This window comes from Onychostoma macrolepis, chromosome 22 (assembly GCF_012432095.1).
Source record: "Onychostoma macrolepis isolate SWU-2019 chromosome 22, ASM1243209v1, whole genome shotgun sequence".
Taxonomy (NCBI): Eukaryota; Metazoa; Chordata; class Actinopteri; order Cypriniformes; family Cyprinidae; genus Onychostoma; species Onychostoma macrolepis.
In genome coordinates, this window is record NC_081176.1 from 13,897,092 (window position 1) to 13,919,359 (window position 22,268).

Sequence of the window (22,268 nt, forward strand, 5' to 3'; positions counted from 1 at the left end):
GTCAATGACCTGAAAAGAGCTGGGACCACCGCTTCCAAGGTTACTGTTGGTAATACACTAAGACGTCATGGTTTGAAATCATGCATGGCACGGAAGGTTCCCCTGCTTAAACCAGCACATGTCCAGGCCGACTTAAGTTTGCCAATGACCATTTGGATGATCCAGAGGAGTCATGGGAGAAAGTCATGTGGTCAGATGAGACCAAAATAGAACTTTTGGTCATAATTCCACTAAACGTGTTTGGAGGAAGAAGAATGATGAGTACCATCCCAAGAACACCATCCCTACTGTGAAGCATGGGGTGGTAGCATCATGCTTTGGGGTGTTTTTCTGCACATGGGACAGGGCGACTGCACTGTATTAAGGAGAGGATGACCGGGGCCATGTATTGCGAGATTTTGGGAACAACCTCCTTCCCTCAGTTAGAGCATTGAAGATGGGTCGAGGCTGGGTCTTCCAACATGACAATGACCAAGCACACAGCCAGGATAACCAAGGAGTGGCTCTGTAAGAAGCATATCAAGGTTCTGGCGTGGCCTAGCCAGTCTCCAGACCTAAACCCAATAGAGAATCTTTGAGGGAGCTCAAACTCCGTGTTTCTCAGCGACAGGCCAGAAACCTGACTGATCTAGAGAAGATCTGTGTGGAGGAGGCCAAAATCCCTCCTGCAGTGTGTGCAAACCTGGTGAAAACTACAGGAAACGTTTGACCTCTGTAATTGCAAACAAAGGCTACTGTACCAAATATTAACATTGATTTTCTCAGGTGTTCAAATACTTATTTTCCTCACTGTATATATATATATATATATATATATATATATATATGTGTGTGTGTATATATATATATATATATATATGTGTGTGTGTGTGTGTGTGTGTGTGTGTGTGTGTGTGTGTGTGTGTAAACCTGAAAATGCACAAACTCAGACTTACCTCAATTAATCATATACAGTCCAGCACAGCAGGATCAGGAGCAAAAATAAAACATATAAACTATAAGTAATTGAGGTATTGATGCCCAGGTCTCCAAGTTTGGCTATTAACTTGGTTGGGATGACAGTGTTGAATGCTGAGCTGAAGTCAACAAACAGCATACGTGCATAAGTGTTCTTATTGTCCAGGTGAGTGAGCACAGAGTGCAGTGCCATGGAAACTGCGTCCTCTGTGCTCCTATTGCTACGGTAGGCAAACTGGTGTGAGTCCAATGTGGATGGTAGAGAGTCTTTAGGTGTTCCAGGACCAGCCGCTCAAAGCACTTCATGATGATGGGTGTGAGTGCTACAGGGCGGTAGTCATTAGGGCACCTCGGACTAGAGTGTTTTGGCACTGGCACAATGGAAGTGCATTTAAAGCATGTTGGTACGGCTGCTTGGGCAAGAGACAGGTTGAAAATGTCTGTAAAAACCCCAGCGAGCTGCTCCGCACATGCCCTGAGAACACGACCAGGGATGTTGTCTGGTCCAGCAGCCTTGTGCGCGCTGATCCGGCTCAGTTCCTTGCAGACATCTGTGGAGGAGAGTATGATTGGTGGGTGGTCATCTGAGGGATTGAGCTTGGTGGCAGTTTCTCTGTTGTCTCTTTCAAAGCGAGCATAAAAGTAATTTAGCTCGTTCAGGAAGTTGACATCAGTGGCTGCGGGGGTGGAGTGGGTGGGTTTGTAGTCACTGATGGCCTGAATGCCCTGCCACATGCGTCGAGGGTCAGAGTTGGAAAAGTGTCCCTCTATCTTTAGCTTGTAGCAGTGCTTGGCCTTTTTGATGCCCCTCTTCAGGTTTGCTCTGGATGTGCTGTAGGCTTGTGCATCTCCTGATCTGAAGGCAGTGTTGCGTGACTTCAACAGGAGTCGCACTTCCTTGTTCATCCAAGGCTTCTGATTTGGATATGTGGTGATCTGTTTCTGGGTTGTAACACTGTCAATGGTGATATTGATATGATCCAATACAGAGGAGGTGTAAGAGTCAATGTCTGTGTGAGCGCCACTGGTGGCTTGAGAAGCAAACATACTCCAGTCTGTGTGTAGAAACCTTTCCTGGAGTGTGGAATCTGCCCCGCAGGCCACACCTTGATGGTCTTCACTGATGGCTTCACACGGTTGATGAGGGGTGCATATTTGGGGTGAGGAACAAAGAAAGGTGATCTGACTGTCCCAGGTGGGGGAGGGGTGTCGCAACGTAAGCTCCAGCCATGTTTGTGTAAACATGGTCTAAGGTTTTGTTTCCTCTGGTGTGACAGGAATATATATCGATTCTCGAGGTAGTTATATTGTGTGTTTGAGTTTTCCTAAATTGAGGTCCCCACAGGTAAACAAGCTAATAAATCACACAGAATGAAGTTTTTTGAAAATCTAAAAATGCAGAAAGTTTCCTGTAAGGGGTAGGTTTAGGTGTAGGGTTGGTGTACACTGTAAAAACTAAAGGTTCCTGGAGGCACCTTTTGGGGTTCTTCACTTTGCCACTGTGGCGGAACCCTCTGTAGAGCCTCTAGGCACCCTTTAAAAAGGGGTGGTTCTCTGAGGAACTTTTAATGGTTCCTGGAGGAACTCTTTTATTAAGAATGGTCAGGAACCACCTTGGTGCTTCGAGGCACCATTTCTCAATTTCAGTTCTTTAATATTTGTTCCCCTCTCCCTCCCTCTAGTTTATTGTTCCTGCTATTGACATTTAATTATTTTAATAAACAAATAGAAAAACTAAAATGAATACATATCAAAGATTGTTTATTGATTAACAACAACAATATCCATAGAAGTTTCAAATAAATAATCAATACTGCACATCACAATCAAATTCATGGGAACACCAGTGTTAATATTGTTATAAATAAAAAAAACTTACACTTTGACAAAACCATAAACAAATAAATGTGACTCAAATATCTTAGAACTTTAAAACAATCATACCTCAAAAATAGTACAATTCAAATGAGCAAATTTAATGTACATCGCAGTCAATGATAACATTCTTTCTTGTTCTAAATGGAGGTCACAGATTGGGAAAATTCACACAGGAAATTAAGAAATTGATAAGCCTCAAGACAGCTGTAGGTAGCTTGATGATCTCCTCTTGAATACCCAACAAATAGCAGCAGAAAAATAGTACACTTTGCTGTACGTTTAACAGCTTTTCTGTATAATGTTGAATAGAACAAAGGCACTTATAAGGTGAAATCATGTTGGTAGGTTCGTCAGCAAGTAGCTCCTCACCATCAGGAAAATCTGCAGTGCTGCTCTCACCAAATGGGTCTCCATTACCACAGTTAGTGTAAGATTCTGTGTAGTTCGTTGAAAAAGGAGGGATTAACATAAAATTTAATAACAAAATATTGACATTTATTCATTTAGCACATGGTTTTATTCAGAGTATCTTAAAAATGAGTATTTTGTTATATTAGTGTACTGATTAATGGTTGTGGACTAGTTCAATGCAGTATCTATTGCAATAACACACAGTGTATGTATATTTGAATGTATTTATGTATGTATGTGTTCGTGTGTATGTATATATACACAGGTGCATCTCAAAAAATTTGAATATCGTGAAAAAGTTAATTGTTTTCTGTAACTTGTTTCAAAAGTGAAACTTTCAGATATTCTAGATTCATTACATGTAAAGTAAAACATTTCAAAAAAATATTTTTTTTTGTTTTAATCTTGATGATTACAGCTTACAGGTCACGAAAGCCAAAAATATTTACATTTGAGTTGAATTAAATGACCATCCCTACAGTACAAATTCCGTGTGTCTGCAGCAACACACATTAAAGCCTGAACAATAGTTTGGTGAGCTGTCGAACATGGTTCACTTGGAGCTGTAATGATTTGTTTTGCTAGAGACAATAAGATTGATGATTTGAATAGCAATAGCTTTAACTGCAGCAATCCAATACTGGATTTTTGACTTGAACTGTAAGCTCTAATCATCAAAATTAAAACAAACAAACAAAAAACTTTTGAAATGTTTTACTTTACATGTAATTAATCTAGAATATATGAAAGTTTCACTTTTGAAATAAGTTACAAAAAAACACTTTTTCACGATATCCTAATTTTTAGTGTGTGTGTGTGTATATATATATATATATATATATATATATATATACAGTGGTATGCAAAAGTTTGGGCACCCCTGTAAATTTTCATGATTTTCCTTTATAAATCATTGGTTGTCTGGATAAGAAATTTCAGTTAAATATATCACATAGGAGATAAACACAGTGATATTTGAGAAGTGAAATAAAGTTTATATGATTTATGGAAAGTGTGCAAGAATTATTTAAACAAAATTAGGCATGTGCATAAATTTAGGCACCCTTGTCATTTTATTGATTTCAATACCTTTAGCACTGATTATTAGAACTCAAAATTGGTTTGGTAACCTCAGTGACCCTTGACCTCCATACACGGGTGAATCCAATCATGAGAAAGTATTTAAAGGAGGCCAATTGTAAGTGTTTCTCCTCTTTGCTTCTTCTCTAAAGAGTGGCAACATGGGAGCCTCAAAACCACTCTCAGATGACCTGAAAACAATGATTGTTGAACATCATGGTTTAGGGGAAGGATACAGAAAGCTGTCTCAGAGATTTAAGCTCTCAGTTTCAACTGTGAGGAACATTGTGAGGAATTGGAAGACCAGAGGCACAGTTCTAGTTAAGGCCGAAGTGGCAGACCAAGAAAAATCTCAGATAAGCAGAGGCGCAGGATGGTGAGAACAGTCACAGTCAACCCACAGACCAGCTCCAAAGACCTACAACATCATCTTGCTGCAGATGGTGTCACTGTGCATCGTTCAACTATTCAGTGCACTTTACACAAGGAGATGCTGTATGGACGAGTAATGCGGAAAAAGCCTTTTCTCTGCACACGCCACAAACGGTGTCGCTTGAGGTATGCTAAAGCACATTTGGACAAGCCAGCTTCATTTTGGAATAAGGTGCTGTGGACTGATGAAACTAAAATAGAGTTATTTGGGCAAAACAACGGGCGTTATGCATGGCGGAAAAACAACACAGCATTCCAAGAAAAACACTTGCTACCTACAGTAAAATTTGGTGGCGGTTCCATCATGCTGTGGGGCTGTGTGGCCAGTGCAGGGACTGGGAATCTTGTTAAAGTTGAGGGTCGCATGGATTCCACTCAATATCAGCAGATTCTGGAGAACAATGTCCAGGAATCAGTGACAAAGTTGAAGTTGCGCTGGGGCTGGATCTTTCAACAAAACAACGACCCTAAACACTGCTCAAAATCTACTAAGGCATTCATGCAGAGGAACAAGTACAACATTCTGGAATGGCCATCTCAGTCCCCAGACCTGAATATTATTGAAAATTTGTGGTGTGATTTAAAGCGGGCTGTCCATGCTCAGAAACCATCAAACCTGACTGAACTGGAGATGTTTTGTAAAGAAGAATGGCCCAAAATACCTTCTGCCAGAATCCAGACTCTAATTGGAAGCTATAGAAAGCGTTTAGAGGCTGTTATTTCTGCAAAAGGAGGATGCACAAAATATTGAGTTAATTTTTCTTTTGTGGTGCCTAAATTTATGCACATGCCTAATTTTGTTTAAATAATTCTTGCACACTTTCCATAAATCATATAAACTTTATTTCACTTCTCAAATATCACTGTGTTTATCTCCTATATCATATATTTAACTGAAATTTCTTATCCAGACAACCAATGATTTATAAAGGAAAATCATGAAAATTTACAGGGGTGCCCAAACTTTTGCATACCACTGTATATATATATGTGTGTGTATATATATATATATATATATATATGTGTGTGTGTGTGTGTGTGTGTGTGTGTGTGTGTGTGTAAACCTGAAAATGCACAAACTCAGACTTACCTCAATTAATCATATACAGTCCAGCACAGCAGGATCAGGAGCAAAAATAAAACATATAAACTATAAGTAATTGAATGTTTTAGATCGGTTTCTGATGTTTCTCCGCAATTGTTCACTTATTTACACACCTTCAAAAGATGAGGTAAGTCCAGAGAGATCACTTTATTGTCAGCCAGCAACAGACATCAGCAGCTCCAGCAGTCCACTACAGAGCCATATTCATGAAACATTATTTCATTAGGGAAATAAAAATTCTAAATATTACACTTGTACTGATTGTTATAATTAGTGTATTTTTAATTAAATCAATGTGTTGAGCCATATTTAGTTCAATAATATTTTTAATGTTTACTTTAAAGTTTCAGGGAAAACAATATCTACCTTCAAATAATTTTACATTTGTTTCTAAACTAAAAATATTTTTCAGTTATTGCAGTATTTAAGTTATACAACAAAAGTATTGAAAATCCAACAAATGGAGGCATAAAAGTGCAATCTGACAAATAATCTGTAATACCATGGTGTAGCCACTGCCTGTATGGCCTTGTGTGTATATTCCCTATTGCTGAAAACAGTAGGAAATATATTTCAGACATAATTTTTAGATATACACTGTAAAAAATGATATGATGAAAAAGTCATGACAACTTATGTTTTAAAGTTACTTTAACTCATAAAAATAATTTAAGCAATTTCAACTTTTTTTTGTAAGTTATGCTAGATTCAACTTGATTTTTTAAGTCAGTTTAATGTTATTGAAATTCAAGGAGACCAATTTAATTCAGTGAACTTAACATTTTAAGTTCTAACTTACTGGCACACTGTAAAAAAAAAAAAGTTGAGCCAACTTAAAAGTTTGCTTGACTTATTTTTGTGCACTGTAAAACCCGACAAGTTAGGTTAACTCAAACTGTTTGAGTAAACTTATTGCCTTAAACCATTTAAGTTTTTAAAACTAACAATTATGAGTGCTCTGAACTTATTTCAGTTGAGTTCACTAAAATAAGATATACATTGCAATTAAGTGATTAATTGAGTAATAATTGAGCATTAGTGATGAACACTTGCTGTTAACAAACATAATCAGTGAAGAAAAAGAAACACAAGAACAACTAACTTTAGTCACAGCCTTAGATGAAATCAACTGAAATAAAATACACTAAATCTCTCAAGACCTGATTAAACAACCCCACAAACAGCATCACCAGCTCCACTTATTAATAATCAGACTGACTTTATTTCTGTCAGACATCTACAGAAGATCTTATTGAGAATTAATAAGATGTTGAATAATATTGAGAATTAACTAAGGTTTAGATGTTGATTTATTGTTTCATTTGAAGTAACCATGTTAGAGATCAGTGTCTGCTTTAGTTGGGCTCTTGACCCTTGACTTCTGTTTTAGTTTTTTTTTTCCCTCCTCTTTTTCTCTGGCTGTTGTAACCATGTGTTCCTCAAACATATTTGTTATAACTCAAAAGCCCAGAGAAAATGATCAGTAGTTGGTTGTTATATGTTCATAATGACAATCATCTGTTAGCGAACTGATCTCATTGTGTGTCTAACTTAAATTAGTGGTTCTCAAACTTTTTTACACCAAGTACCACCTCAGAAAATATTTGGCTCTCCAAGTACCACCATAATGACCAACATTAAAATACAGTAGCGTTGTGGACCTAACTATTCAGCTACAGCTCTGCACACTATTTCCATCAGAGGACACTGAAGGCGACAGTGGTGAGGAGAAACTGTAGAAAGATGCAGCAGTTCAGATTTTTAAGTGTTTTAAGTGATTTTTAAGTAAAGGAGCAATGAACACTTTGAAATAAACAAGAGTTTTTCGCAAAACTAAAAGTACATTGTGATTTATTTCTGTACATCACTCTCAAAAAATGGTACAAAAGCTGTCAGTGACGTGGTACCTTTTCAGAAGGTATAAGTACATACTATTTGGGGTAAACTGATTTGATGGGGTGTAGCTTAAAAACAAAATGTAGCATTTAAAACATTTAGCCCCGGTTTCACAGACATCAAATGTAAGTCTGAGCTTTTTCAACTGAAAGAAAACTGAATAAAAAATCTTAAAACTATCAGTGCCTTTGTTTTGTCTCAAGATGCACACCAGTTATGATTTTTCCAAGGGACTTTTATAAAAAATTACTTAAATGTCCTGATTGAACTATGGCCTAATCCTGCCTAATATGGCCCAAGACTATCCAGCAGGTTCACTGTGAGGTTTCTGTACAGCATCACATGCAGAATGCTCAAATTGTTAAATTTGCTTAGTCTTGGTCACTGATGCTATGCTGTTGCTTAGTACCTTGCAGGGCCAGATGATTAGAGCCACTGAAACTTCAGAATCACTGATGATAAGTTGGACTATTGCTACTGATTGATTGATTGATTGATTGATTGATTGATTGATTGATTGATTGATCTGCTTATTCTGTGTAATTCTGTAAAATTACATAATTCTATTGTTTAAAATGCAGGTTTGATTTCTACAGTATGTAAGCTACAGTTGTACAGAGTGTGTTCTTGTTGTATTTCTTCACATAATATTTTATTTTATTTTAAATTATCATATAGATATTAAAGGTTTTTTTTACACACATACAATTTATAGATTATTGTTTACACTCTCTGTGGCATGTATTGCACAATTGTCTCTACTGTTAATGTTCTGAAATGAGTCTCTTTTAAAAAACGAGTAAGCCACACAAATGACCAATAAAACAATGTTTGACTTGACTATTCTGCCCGCCATACCTTCCAGCAGTATTTTTGCACGTATATAGCATACAATCGCTGCTTCAGAGCATTTGCACAATATATGCAATGATGATATGTCCCTATACCAGCTTTCAGATGTTGTCCAAATATTTTTACAGGCAATTTAATTATTCAATTTTTTAAAATTAAATTAAATTAAAACCACACTATTTATAACAGCTTTTTTGTAATTTAAATGAAATAAAATAATTAAATAAAACAAAATGTCATGGACATGGATAATGAAGACTTGTGTGATTTGATTATAGATCAATTCTCGTAACTTGACTTTTGCAGTGGTTGTAACTGCAGTCACTCGGACTCTTGCAGAAGGGGGAGCGCTTCACTAGACTTTTTTCATCCTTCATAGTTCCTTAGTTTCGGTTTATTGTGTAATTTCATTTCCGTGTTGGCCCAGATTTAAGTAGGCTGGTCCAAATGTGGCGTTTAATTATTCCTGACGTTTGGAAACGATATGGATCTCTCATTTCTGCTGCTGTGTCACGTTGGTTCTTGCGGATCGTTGATGGTAAACTTTATGTTCGTCATGCTTTCACATGTTGCTTTGTAGAACAACCCTTTCCAAAAAGTAGTATACTTCAAGTTTATTTTATTAAGTATACTTAAGTAAAATTCAAGTATATTTTAAGTATACTTTATGTAGTAAGTATACAAATATCAGTGTACAAGTAGTATATTTGTAAGTGCACTACCTCAATACTCCTTGGGACTAAATTGGCCCACTTTCTAGTATATAAAAGTATACTTTTAAGCAGTACCGTTTCTAGGCATAGGCCAGCTGGAGGGGCGCCATTGAGCGCACGTACTGGCACTATATTTTAACAGGGTTGTGATAAAGAGTGGCACGGTCACCCTAAAATATGACTGCCGCCCCCACTGGATCTCCAACATCATTGGGCTAGAGTACTGTCAATCTGACGATGCCTGTATGCCATTGGATCAGAGCGCTGTCAATTGCTGCCTGATCGTTGCATGCTTGCATTTGGAGCGCTCATCAACGCCATTAGATCAATGGGCTCTGTTAGTGCTTTGGCAAGGTAACGCTTTTTTTTTTCTTTCTTTTCTTTTCTTTTTTTTTTTTTTTTTTTGCCATGCAATAAAGCTAAGTTCAAAGGCCAATTTAAAATATTGATACAGTAAATAAAGTGCACAAAATCAGTATTTTGTTTAGGCAGTATTTGTGGCAGTTGAAACGCCAATGCATTGTTAAAGGATCAGCGTGTCATGTAATATCCCCATATAAACTTTAACAGCCAATTAAAAAATATTGGTATAGAAAAAAAAAAGCTAATTCACAAGATCAATACATCCTTTATTAAACCGCTTTGTCGAGTTTAATACATCCTTATGGAGGTGTCGAAATGCTGATCAATTAATTCACTTCTAACACAGCACTTAATGGGAGATGCGTCATACACATAGAGGGCAGAGCGTCGCGTTATTTAAAGGGGAAGTTCACGCGTAAATGAGTAGCAAAGGATTATTAAGTAGCTGCATTGATTACTTTTATGCCACTGATCAGGCTTTTATATGTAGTTTGGGGCAACAAAGGGTTTTATAGGTTTGACTGAAATAATAATGCAATAACTGACACTTTAAATCAATGTTTCAAGCAACAACAACAAAACAATTGAACAAAAAACAGATAAAGACAAAAAGTAGCCATTGATAGTATCTAAATATGTATCCAAATCCAAATGTAATCAAATTAATTTATGTGTGATTTATGTGTAAATTATGTGCAATGTCTTGGCTACTAGGGATTGTTACATAGGGCTATACAGGCATCTAGTGGCAACACAATGATATTACAGATAATAAATTGTGCAAAATGTTTCTTAAGTCAATTTACAAATAATGCATTCAGATTTGTGGAACTCAATCTCCACAAATCAGTGTCGTTACTATGACAACCAATTTGAATGTAACAAGAAACTGGTGTCTGAAAAGAATATATATATATATAAAAATAAATAAATATATAATTGGGGATTTCGCCTAGGGCGTCAAATTGGCTAGAAACAGCCCTGCTTTTAAGTATACTTTGAGTAGACAACTAGTTTACGTCAATGTTTTAGTTTGTACTGCAACAATACTAAAAGTGAACTTATAGGTATGCTGACAGCTTACTAATATTTCATTAGTAGTAGCATTTTTAGTACACTTTGAAGTATAGTCTCAGTAAACTAGTTTAGTACTTTTATACTGAAAGTATCCTTTTTTTTTTTTTTTAAGTGAACTTTACATCATGCTTTAGGTATACTACCATGTCCCTATTTAGGTATTAATTTGTATATATTTTGTTATATGAATATCTGAACATACAAAACATCAAAAGAAAGAACAGTATCTGCTTGTAAACAAAAACATTTTATTCTAGCTTCTTGCATTCTTTTTTTAAACACTTGAATGTGGGTACGTTTCATAAATAAAAAATAAAGAAATAAACAACATTTTGAACAAAAAGCTGAAAAAAGACTATGAATTGGATTCAGAATGATAATCAAAATGTAGACGGAGTCGATCAACACCCCAAAGCTTGACAGTCATTATTACCTCTTCATTGGTCGACATTTTATTCCATAAGGTTACACAGTTTTGATGTTGTTTTATGTCTGATGATCCTGTTAGATTACATGTGGAAGCATCTATTGTTTTGGTTTCTTCTTCACTTGTGTCTTTTTGGAAATTCTGTACATAAGATGTGTACTATAGCGCCCCCTACCGTATAACAATGAAATCACGGATTCAAAGAGCACAAGTAAGTGTGTCAAGTATACTAAAATGTCATTTTTAAGTATATTTCTGAGAAGTACATAAAGCCCATTTCTGAGAAGTACATAAAAAGTAGATTAAAAGTATACTTTCCTATTTTAGTTTAAAAAAGTATACTAATAGCACACTTGAATAAACTTATTTTTCGTAAGGGAAGAATGTTTTTATAAAAGTTTTTATAAAACCTTTTTTTTTTCGTAGGCCTAATGGTTTTTTGTTGTTGTTGTTGTTGTTTGTTTGTTTTTTGGGGGGGGGTTTCGTTTATGATCACAGCGTATTGTCTGTGTTTCAGGTTTTGATACAAGATTAACAGTTATGGAAGGAGATTCTGTTACTCTACCCACCAAAGTTGAAGCAATAGAGAGATGTTCACATAATATGGACGTTGAAACCACAAAACACCCGCATTGCTGACATTTATTCTAGCGTGAATGCTAAACTTAATCATGTTAATTTTGAAACATTCAGAGACAGACTACAGTTGAACTTCACAACTGGATCTCTGACCATCAGAAACATCAGAACCACAGACTCTGGAACTTATCATCTAGATATCGTTGATCCTGATAAGCTTTATTACAGGGTCAAAGTAACGGGCAAGACATTTACTGTCATTGTTTATGGTAAGTATTCTGGATATGTGTTGTAATATTTACTCATATTCTAATATTCTTATTTTTTACAACTCGCCTGCCCATCCCTACCATAAGAAACACAAACTGTTCTTTATCATCAGAAGGTACATTCATGTCCAAATATGTGCTGCTGTGTTCAGTGGTGAATGTGAGTCATGTGACTCTCTCCTGGTACAAAGGAAACAGTTTATTGTCCAGCATCAGTGTGTCTGATCTCAGCATCAGTCTCTCTCTACCTTTGGAGGTGGAGTATCAGGATAACAACACCTACAGCTGTGTGGTGAACAACCCTATCAGCAACCAGACCACACAACTGGACATCTGTCAGCTCTGTTCAGGTTTGCCAGCATCTTATATTAGTGTTCATTTAGTGAGCTTATATGGCAGTAATTAGCTAATAGCATAAGAAACCATACACTACTAGTCTAAAATTTGTAAACACGCACTCAATCTTTATGACTATTTAACATATTTTAATAGTCACAACATTAAAACTATGAAACAACACCAACTGATGTATAGAGACCAAAATATATGAAAATAAACAAATAAATTCATGCTGCTGTATTTACTCTGTGAGTTTATCTTGTTGCTTGCCTTGCACTTATTACTCTTTTCTTATGTTTGTTACAGATCAGAGCCAGGTGATAGGGATAAGTTGTTTGACTGTTGTTCTGGTTTTATTGTCTGTGCCATTCATCGTTGTTGTTGTGAAAGTCTGTAGACGAGCAAATCTAAATGGCAAGTACTTACAGCTGATACATGACTGCAAAAATAGTTAAAATGAGACACCACAATATTGTCTTTTTTGCCTTTGTGGTTTTAGTTTTATGATTTAGCATGTTTGGACATCACACACTGTTAGAAAATATAAATACAAAAATGTGTGTAACATCATTTTTGCAAAATGAAAGACTGTGGGTAAGTCAGATGGTGGAAGATCTCATAATCTGATCAATTTGTGTTAAGCAGATACCAGGAGTCGAACTGAGACCAGTCAAAATTCCCCACCAGGTTAGATACAGGAGAAATGTATTTTCCAAATACACTCAATACAAACCAAGTTTGATACCATAGAAGTGCATTTAAAATATGTTTTATGTAACAGTGGCATCCAGAGGGGACACACCAGACACCAGCGATGATGAACAGGACAATGAAAATTTGATTCCCGGTTCACCCTCCTTAAGGGCACCAAAGGAACGTATCTGTTTAACTAATCTGTGCTGCAAATAGTTACAGACACCTTTGCCATGCCATTTTACAAGTACACATCAGGATTTATAAAACAAAAATGTCACTGTTTTACGCAGTCACTCCAGCAGTCAAATAAAATAAACAGAATAATTTGAAACAACTTGTTTGTTTGTTTGTTTTTTGCTATATTTCAAATAAAATGGCATCCTCTTGTATGGGGTTAAGCACTCAAATCACAGGTTATGATCATTCCAGATGTTATGTAGTAGCAAAAAATCATCACAGTAATCTATATAAAGGAAAGATTTGTAATTAAGGTGCTTGTCTTTTCCCATGACATCCTGAATCCCATCTGCAGTTATATGTCTGCATTGCATATACTTTATATCAAAGTAACATCATTTACATCATAACATCATTTAGTTACATCATTTTACACCCAGTTAACTATGACCTGACTAAAACGTATCTCTGTATGGATCACACATAAATAAATTCAAAATGGCTTTTAATAAAGGCTGTTTTTGCTCTTTTTTTCTCTGCCTTTAACTTGCCATTCTTCATGCTAAAATTACTGCAGGTTTTTTTTTTTAATGCAGATTTCTACATACAGTTGAAAAAGAACAAAATTAATTTATCTCCATTGTCTTGAATTCAGATATTAAAGAATTGCTTTGCACTTCTACATAATATGTAAGTGCTGCCCCCTACAGCACCTTTCAGGGGTTAATTTAATTTAAAACAAACCGATGCCGTATTTACAAGAGTTATTTTCTAATGTTTCAGTGTTAAATTTTAAATAAATAAAATATGACAAACATAGGCCTAGATGTTAAGGTCCATATGATTTACTTAAAAATCAATTATATAGTGTGTGCTGAATTATTAGGCAAGTTGATATTCTGGTCATATTTTTTTTTTCAAGATCATTTTACCAATTCCAAACCACATCAATCTTAATAAAAACTCCTTATTTCAGGTGTGCTGAATTATTAGGCAGGTTTCCTTTTACAGATAAAATGAGCCAAAAAAGAGATAGAACTCAAGAATAAAAGTAAATAAATTATCAAATGACCATGAGAAGGATGCAATACTAATGCAATAACAGAATTAGCAAAGTTAAGGCATGATCATTGGGCTACGAAATGCTCATTGGGTCAGCACGGTCAGAAAAAAACAGGTGGAGAAGAAAAGACACGTTAACTGCAAAAGAATTAAGAATTAGGTGAGAAATCATCAGGAATCATTTAGTCTCCAGCACCATCATTTTCCAGAACTGCAACCTTCCTGGAGTCTCCAGAAGTGGAATGTGTCAGGTTCTCAGAGACTTTGCTTGGGTAAAAAAATTCTTTAAAATGACCCTCACTTAATATGAATAACATGCTGAAGTGTTGTGAAATACATGAAGACTGATTTTGTATAGGATTTATGGACAGATAAGTTGAGAGTGACTCTTGAAGGACCAGCATCACATCCTCTTGTACCACTGTTTGAAGAATGTATCTTCCAGAATCTGGCAGTAATTTTTGGGGATCAATTAAATCAGTATGTGGGAGTGTGTGTGAAAAAAATCAGATGTAACCCCCTTTGTAATCCTTAACTTTTTCATAAGTAACTGTAATTTAATTACACTTTTTTTTCAGTAACTGTAACTGATTACAATTACTTTTATTTTGTAATTAAATTACGCAATTCCGTTACATGTAACTACACTGAACAAAATTATAAATGCAACACTTTTGTTTTTGCCCCCATTTTTCATGAGCTGAACTCAAAGATCTAAGACTTTTTCTATGTACACAAAAAGCTTATTTCTCTCAAATATTGTTCACAAATCTGTCTAAATCTGTGTTAGTGAGCACTTCTCCTTTGCCGAGATACTCCATCCACCTCACAGTATCTGGTGAGACCACCATTTGCCTCACGCAGTGCAACACATCTCCTTTGCATAGAGTTGATCAGGTTGTTGACTGTGGCCTGTGGAATGTTGGTTCACTCCTCTTCAATGGCTGTGTGAAGTTACTGGATATTGGCAGGAACTGGAACACGCTGTCATATATGCCGATCCAGAGCATCCCAAACATGCTCAATCGGTGACATGTCCGGTGAGTATGCTGGCAATGCAAGAACTGGGATGTTTTCAGCTTCCAGGAATTGTGTACAGATTCTTGCAACATGGGGCCGTGCATTATCATGCTGCAACATGAGGTGATGGTCGTGGATGAATGGCACAACAATGGGCCGCAGGATCTCGTCACGGTATCTCTGTGCATTCAAAATGGCATCAATAAAATGTACCTGTGTTCGTTGTCCATAACATACGCCTGCCCATAACCCCACCGCCACCATGGGCCACTCGATCCACAATGCTGACATCAGTAAACCGGTCACCCACACGACGCCATACACGCTGTCTGCCATCTGCCCTGTACAGTGAAAACCGGGATTCATCCGTGAAGAGAACACCTCTCCAAAGTGCCAGACGCCATCGAATGTGAGCATTTGCCCACTCAAGTCGGTTACGAACTGCAGTCAGGTCGAGACCCCGATGAGGACGACGAGCATGCAGATGAGCTTCCCTGAGATGGTTTCTGACAGTTTGTGGTCTCAGACGATCTTGGAGGTGAAGATGTTGAATGTGGAGGTCCTGGGCTGGTGTGGTTACACATGGTCTGCGGTTGTGAGGCCGGTTGGATGTACTGCCAAATTCTCTGAAACTCCTTTGGAGACGGCTTATGGTAGAGAAATGAACATTCAATTCACGGGCAACAGCTCTGGTGGACATTCCTGCAGTCAGCATGCCAATTGCACGCTCCCTCAAAACTTGCAACATCTGTTGCATTGTGCTGTGTGATAAAACTGCTCATTTTAGAGTGACCTTTTATTGTGGCCAGCCTAAGGCACACCTGTGCAATAATCATGCTGTCTAATCAGCATCTTGATATGCCACACCTGTGAGGTGGATGGATTATCTCGGCAAAGGAGAAGTGCTCACTAACACAGATTTAGACAGATTTGTGAACAATATTTGAGAGAAATAGGCCTTTTGTGTACATAGAAAAAGTCTCAGATCTTTAAGTTCAGCTCATGAAAAATTGGGGCAAAAACAAAAGTATTGCATTTATAATTTTCCTTAGTGTAGTTCCCAATCCCAACACTGGTCCCGAACATGCTGAAGCCTACTAGCATTGGTCTCATTACACTTAATAAGTAAATAAAATAAACGTACAAACAAGATGTAGCCTTTTTTGAAAATCTTGGTGCCATGTGCAATGAGGTCGGTCACTCAGGTGCGCGCACGCTGACCCGCGCTGAAAGGTGCGCTTGCTTGACCAACTAATTTTTTGTCGTCCTTCATAGTTTTTCATTTCATTTCCACGTTGGCCCAAATGTAAACGAAACAAAATGGAGTTTAATTATTCAGGAATTTGGGGCGAAGAATATCTGTAGCATTCCCAGCTGAACAGATGCACTTTACTCTCAGGAACTGATGTTTATACAGGATTTAATCTTCAAAAAAAACACTGTAAGAGCTGAATAAAAACAAACAAACAAAATAAGACATCTGCTTGCAAATTGTATATAAATGTCCATAAGCCTATAAATGAAAGAATACACATTCTCTGAATTACAACATTAGCAAATTAAATGGTCATCACTGATATTCGAAACTTTCATATATGCTAAAGACTCGCTAGACATTAGTTAATAGCTTCAGAGAAGATCATTAAAATAAACACTTCAAAGACTTTCAAAGTTGACCACACAGCATGAAATTAAAACGGTACCTTGTGCCCTTCATCAGCCAGGAGCTAAGAGATAGGGAGAAACCTTTTAAACTTATAACTGTACAACGTGTACCCAAACATGAACCTTTCTTCTCTGGTAACCTTAATCAGAATGACGCTTCACGTACGAAAAAGTGCGCCAACATAACACACACAGCGTCGCTGCACTTCCTTTTCAGATTTCAAAATAAAAGTGTGTGGCAAGAAATGCAGACACTCTTGTAAAACAAATAGGAATACAATGTCCACACAAAGCACTCTGTGAAAATCACCAGACAACCAAAACATAAACAAATAAATAGTTATTTAGTAACATTTGGCTCAATTTAATAATAAAGTCCTTTCTTGACTATTCCATGGCAACACCGCCCTCTATGGCTGGAAGTAAAGGTGTCGACCCACTTCAATGATTGGGGATTTAATGGTCATTTACAATATCCCTTTTTCTGCTGCTCTGTCTATTCTCACGTCTCTTAGGTAGGCTAATACATTTTTATGTTCATGATTTCACCTGTTAAAATTCTCAAAGAATTTTATTCTGATCCCAGCAGAATGACGTCAACTACATATAATGTCACTGTTTATGGTGAGTCTTCTCTTTGGATATGAAATAGTGTGTGGGTATGGGTGTGTGTGTGTGTGTGTGTGTGTGCATTATATTATGGACATTCATGTGGATATAACATTTTTTATACTCATGTTTTAGAGCTCATCTGCCTGATCCTGCCATCAGCAGAGACACTTCACAATGTCCTTCTTCATCATCAGGATAACCAATTGTTCACTGCTGTGTTCAGTGTTGAATGTGAGTAATGTGACTCTCTCCTGGTACAAAGGAAACAGTTTATTGTCCAGCATCAGTGTGTCTGATCTCAGCATCAGTCTCTCTCTTCCTCTGGAGGTGGAGTATCAGGATAACAACACATACAGCTGTGTGATCATCAATCCCATCAGCAACCAGACCAAACATTTGGACATCAGTGAAGTCTGTGAGCCATGTCCAGGTATGTCAGTGAGGATATTCATAGCTCTGATGTTTTTTGTAGTAGACACATTACTTTTATTGTGAAATTCAACTTTGAGTAAAAGTTGCTATGTTTCTCTGTTGCAGACCCTACATGACTATTCTATCTTTTGAGCACTGATTCCAGTTGTTCTGGCAGTTTGGAATATTTTTTCTACTGGATTTAGAAGAAACAAATACGAGGGTGCAAGTATAATCTAGTGCTTATTTATAGAAACAGTGGAATCTATAGGTACAATATTCATAGTTTGACGTGACTTTTTTTTTTTTTTTGAATGGATACACTGTAAAAAGTGAAAGTTGACTTAACTTAAAAAAAATTGAGGAAACCCGTTGCCTTAAAATTATTAAGTACATAATAATTTTTTTTTTAAAGTTAAGTGAACTTGACAATTCAATTAACTTATTCTTTTAATTATCATTTACTTAAAAATTTTAAGGCAACGGGTTTCCTCAATTTTTTTAAGTTAAGTCAACTTATCACTTTTTACAGTGTAAACTCTAGTTCTTTGTTTATTTTCTCCCGGTCCGTGTATCATCCGATCATTCATTTTTGATTCATTTTCAACGAAAAAGGATTTTCAGATTTTTCTTAAATCAAAAAAAAAAAAAAAAAAAAATGAATGATTGGATGATACATGGACCATAAACAATATTACCACAACAACTTCACATTCAAAGTGGCAGAAGGAGACAGGGTCCGGTCCGTCTGTTTACTGTCTTTTGTGTTTTTTCTTGCAGGAAGCCATTCCAAGTGTTGTAACATGAATTGGGAATCCAGAAGTCCATTAGTTTGAAAATTGTTTTAACATATTTTAATTTATTTGTTTTAAATTGGGGACATGCAATAACCACAAGACACTTCTGCAATTCTGAATCATCTATTCTTGAAAAGTCGATTCAGCACAACAGGATCATAATAACAACTTCCTGCAACGTCAAGCTAATATATCTTGTCTGAACTTGTATTTTCTTCATTCTGATGAAATACTGTTCAGAAACCAGCTCAACCATCTGGCTCCAGTCTGTTTGTACACAGGTTTAAAATAAAATTTTGCTTATCAAGGTTGCTTATAGCTTAAAGGTTCAGTGTCATCAGTATTTCAGCACCTTTTAGTTTATATTTTAGCACTATTTTTGCACTTTTCCCTCACAATGCTCCATATTAGTTGTCGCATGCTCAAATATTCCAGTTGGTGGCAGCAAAGTTTAGACTAAACACCCTGTATATTTTCAATTTCAGCAACAATAAAGGCATTTTCTAGAACTGTATATTTAAAAATGTTTTGTATTTACAGAATTGTTAAATATTTGTGAGATTGATAATAGGCCATCTAATGAGCCTGCATTGTTAATGTGGGATGGCTAGTTTTCTGATACTAAGCTAGCTTGACAGAACAAGAGCTTGGCAGCATGATAGTAAATGTAACATTGCATGCAAGCTATTGAGTACATTTTAGACGAAAGTAGATCATCTTCTAAATTTAAAAATAAATAAATAAATAAAAATAGTTGGGCATATATCTGCCATTGTTTGTTTTTTTCCTTTGCCCAGTAATACTAGTTATTTAGCATCAAGTGTTTCTTCTAGCTCCAACATAAATCTAGTCTTGTTGAAATGGGAAATATGATGTGTAAGGGGGGAAAAAAATATGGTTATAATATCTGAGCAATACAAATATTAGCTGACTATGGTTTGTTTGTTGTTGTTGTTGTTGTTTGTTTGTTTGTTTTTCATCATTTTAAATATTGTGGGTGTAATTGTGTTTGAGTTTGGGAAAATGTAAGCTATTAGTTTCGTAATAAATAAAAAGTCTATTTTAAATTAACTTTATTTCTCCCAGCTGAAGTTATATTTTATATATTTTATTTTGTAGATTTCTGTGTGATTTCTGTCTTTCTCGTCACTATGAAATAATAACATTTAGCGACCAGAAGGTGGCAGAAACGATTTAACGTATGCAATCTTTTACCTTAACTCACTGCGGGTTTCAGGAGCACGGCAAAGAATGCGGGGGAGTTTGACATTTGATGCCGGCGGGAAAATAAAGAGCCTTTTCCCGGGTTTCGAGATGAGGGCAGTCCTTTAGTTCTACTTAGGCTACTACAAGCAAAAAATTTAAGTTTCATGCTAAACTCTTTATTGTGACACAGGGTGTACACATATATAGTGTCTATGTCACATATATTTATCTTATGATTCACCTATTTTGTAAAATAGTTTGCCCTGGCAAATAACTCCTCAGTAACGGGTTGTGACTTGTGAGGGTTTTGTAAGCAAAGACGACTCTACGGGTTAGAGCAAAGTAAACAAAATACTTCGTGGACCTTTAAGATGAACAGCTTTTTGTCGCAATTATGTATATTTTTCATTGTTATATGTATTTTATGGAAAACTGCTTAGTTATTTAAAGAAATGATTACAATATATTAGCTAACTATTTCTGTTATTGTATGTTTCTTGTGAACTTGTGGTTTTATGGCATGCATCAGAACCCCTAGGCTCAATTTCTGCTTTCTGTAATGTCAGATAAAGCAACTGCACTTGTTTTCCAATGGAAATCCCCAAGCTCCCTCTTCCCTTGTGTGAGATAAACACTGCGCAGAAGACTGGGAGTGAGGGGGAGGGAACAGAAAGAAAAAAAAATGGATCCTTTTGCTGATCCTTTTTTCTGGTGTCAAACTTTGCTAGAAATTGTCACTCTGTGTTTAACCATACTGTATCGTTCCCACAGTTGTAGGTTAGGTGTGTTTTCTTTGAACAGAGAACTGATGTCAATATTTGTAGAGGAAAGGACAAACATGGTAGACTGTACTTCATTGTCACAGGAAGCTGGGTCTTTTTAAAGAACTGTGACGGCTCACATGGTCTGTCTTGAGACCTCTGACACAGGATGCGGTTTGCTAAGTGAAACAGTGACAGACCAAGATAAAAATACGAAACTTGTATTGATGCACGGTTACAGGTCTGCAGTTTCTCTTGTACCTCGCACGTTTTCCTAATTTCCTGTTTCATTTTTGATTCGGTATTATGAATCTTATCTCTAATAGACAAAACCGTTGTAAAACAAGGAAGTGAAACATCTGAAAGGAAAGTAGGAGGTCTTAAAATGAGGAACTGATATATAAGTTCTAAGCAAAATTTGAACTCTACAGCCCACTTCCATTACATAACCAGCTGCTTACATAATGGTGTATCTTAATAAACCACACTGAACACTGGAAAGATCAGGGAATCCCACTTTTTTATGTACAAAACTTTCCTACCTTCAAGAGCCCCAGACTAAACCCTACCAATTGTAAACATGTAAATCAGACCACACATACTGGAGGCAGATCAAGTTACAGTATAAACACTGGGCTCCTCCCTTAGACTGCCATTAACCAGGCCAACATCCTCTGATTGTGTTATGGACCTTCTCGTTTACTGAGTATGTTAATTGTTAGAAATAGGAAATGAGTGTGTAGGCACTGGTGGACACTACGGTTCTGTTGTCCATGTCACACAGAATCCAAAATTCCCCCTGTCCTTTGTGTTTTTAATATATCACACTGTATGCAAACAACAGACAGTTGGTGCACGTATCAGATATCATCGGCCATCTGGGAGTGGTAACTTGGCAACCAACCTGGCAACCGACTCGACCAATAAGGTAGTTAAAACACTGGAGCCCTTTCACTTTACTGTCTCTTTGGAGATACAAGCAGGTTTGGTCAGTCTGAATCACAATCATGACCACAAAACATGGGATGAAAGACGAAAGATCAAATCCTGACAGCAATTGATCAGTCAATTAGAGTTCAGTACATAAATATGATATTGCTCAGCATAAATCTAATGGGACCGCGGGAAAGAATGCTATCTCTCTGATCTACAGGAAATGGTGGCCTACCAGAACCCGACGTGTGAAAAAAGTGTGAACTGAGGGTTTTACGACATTAAGTTTTAGTTCAGTCTGTGGCAGCTATTAGCAATTTGTCTGTAAAAGGAATGTACATAATTCTATAAACGCAGTAATTACATGGACAATAATTTGGGACTTTATGTCCAAACTGGTTCTAAAACACTCTGTTGGGGAAACATGTTTATAATACACAGCTCTGCTATCTTTAAACTATATCCTAACTGCCCAAACTGCTTTTCCTGATATCAGGGGTAGCAATGGAAACATTTCCTTCAGTTGTTTTGGAAACACGGATGCGGGATG

At 36.6% G+C, this 22,268-nt stretch overlaps 1 protein-coding gene across 1 annotated transcript; it reads left to right on the top strand.

Moving 5' to 3' along the window:
- Positions 1 to 9,453: 9,453 nt before the first annotated feature.
- LOC131529917 (natural killer cell receptor 2B4-like) lies at positions 9,454 to 13,324 on the top strand. Its single transcript, XM_058759925.1, has 6 exons — positions 9,454 to 9,678; positions 11,885 to 12,039; positions 12,153 to 12,389; positions 12,685 to 12,792; positions 13,024 to 13,065; positions 13,160 to 13,324. Exons 1-6 carry the CDS (start codon positions 9,614 to 9,616, stop codon positions 13,285 to 13,287), a joined length of 735 nt encoding a protein of 244 aa, XP_058615908.1. The 5' UTR covers positions 9,454 to 9,613; the 3' UTR covers positions 13,288 to 13,324.
- Positions 13,325 to 22,268: the final 8,944 nt, after the last annotated feature.

Coding starts and splice junctions, on each gene's coding strand:
- LOC131529917 (XM_058759925.1), top strand. CDS start 9,614: ATGCTTGCATTTGGAGCGCTCATCAACGCCATTAGATCAATGGGCTCT. Junction 12,040..12,152: donor ATTTACTGTCATTGTTTATG/GTAAGTATTCTG, acceptor CTTTATCATCAG/AAGGTACATTCATGTCCAAA. Junction 12,390..12,684: donor CATCTGTCAGCTCTGTTCAG/GTTTGCCAGCAT, acceptor TGTTTGTTACAG/ATCAGAGCCAGGTGATAGGG.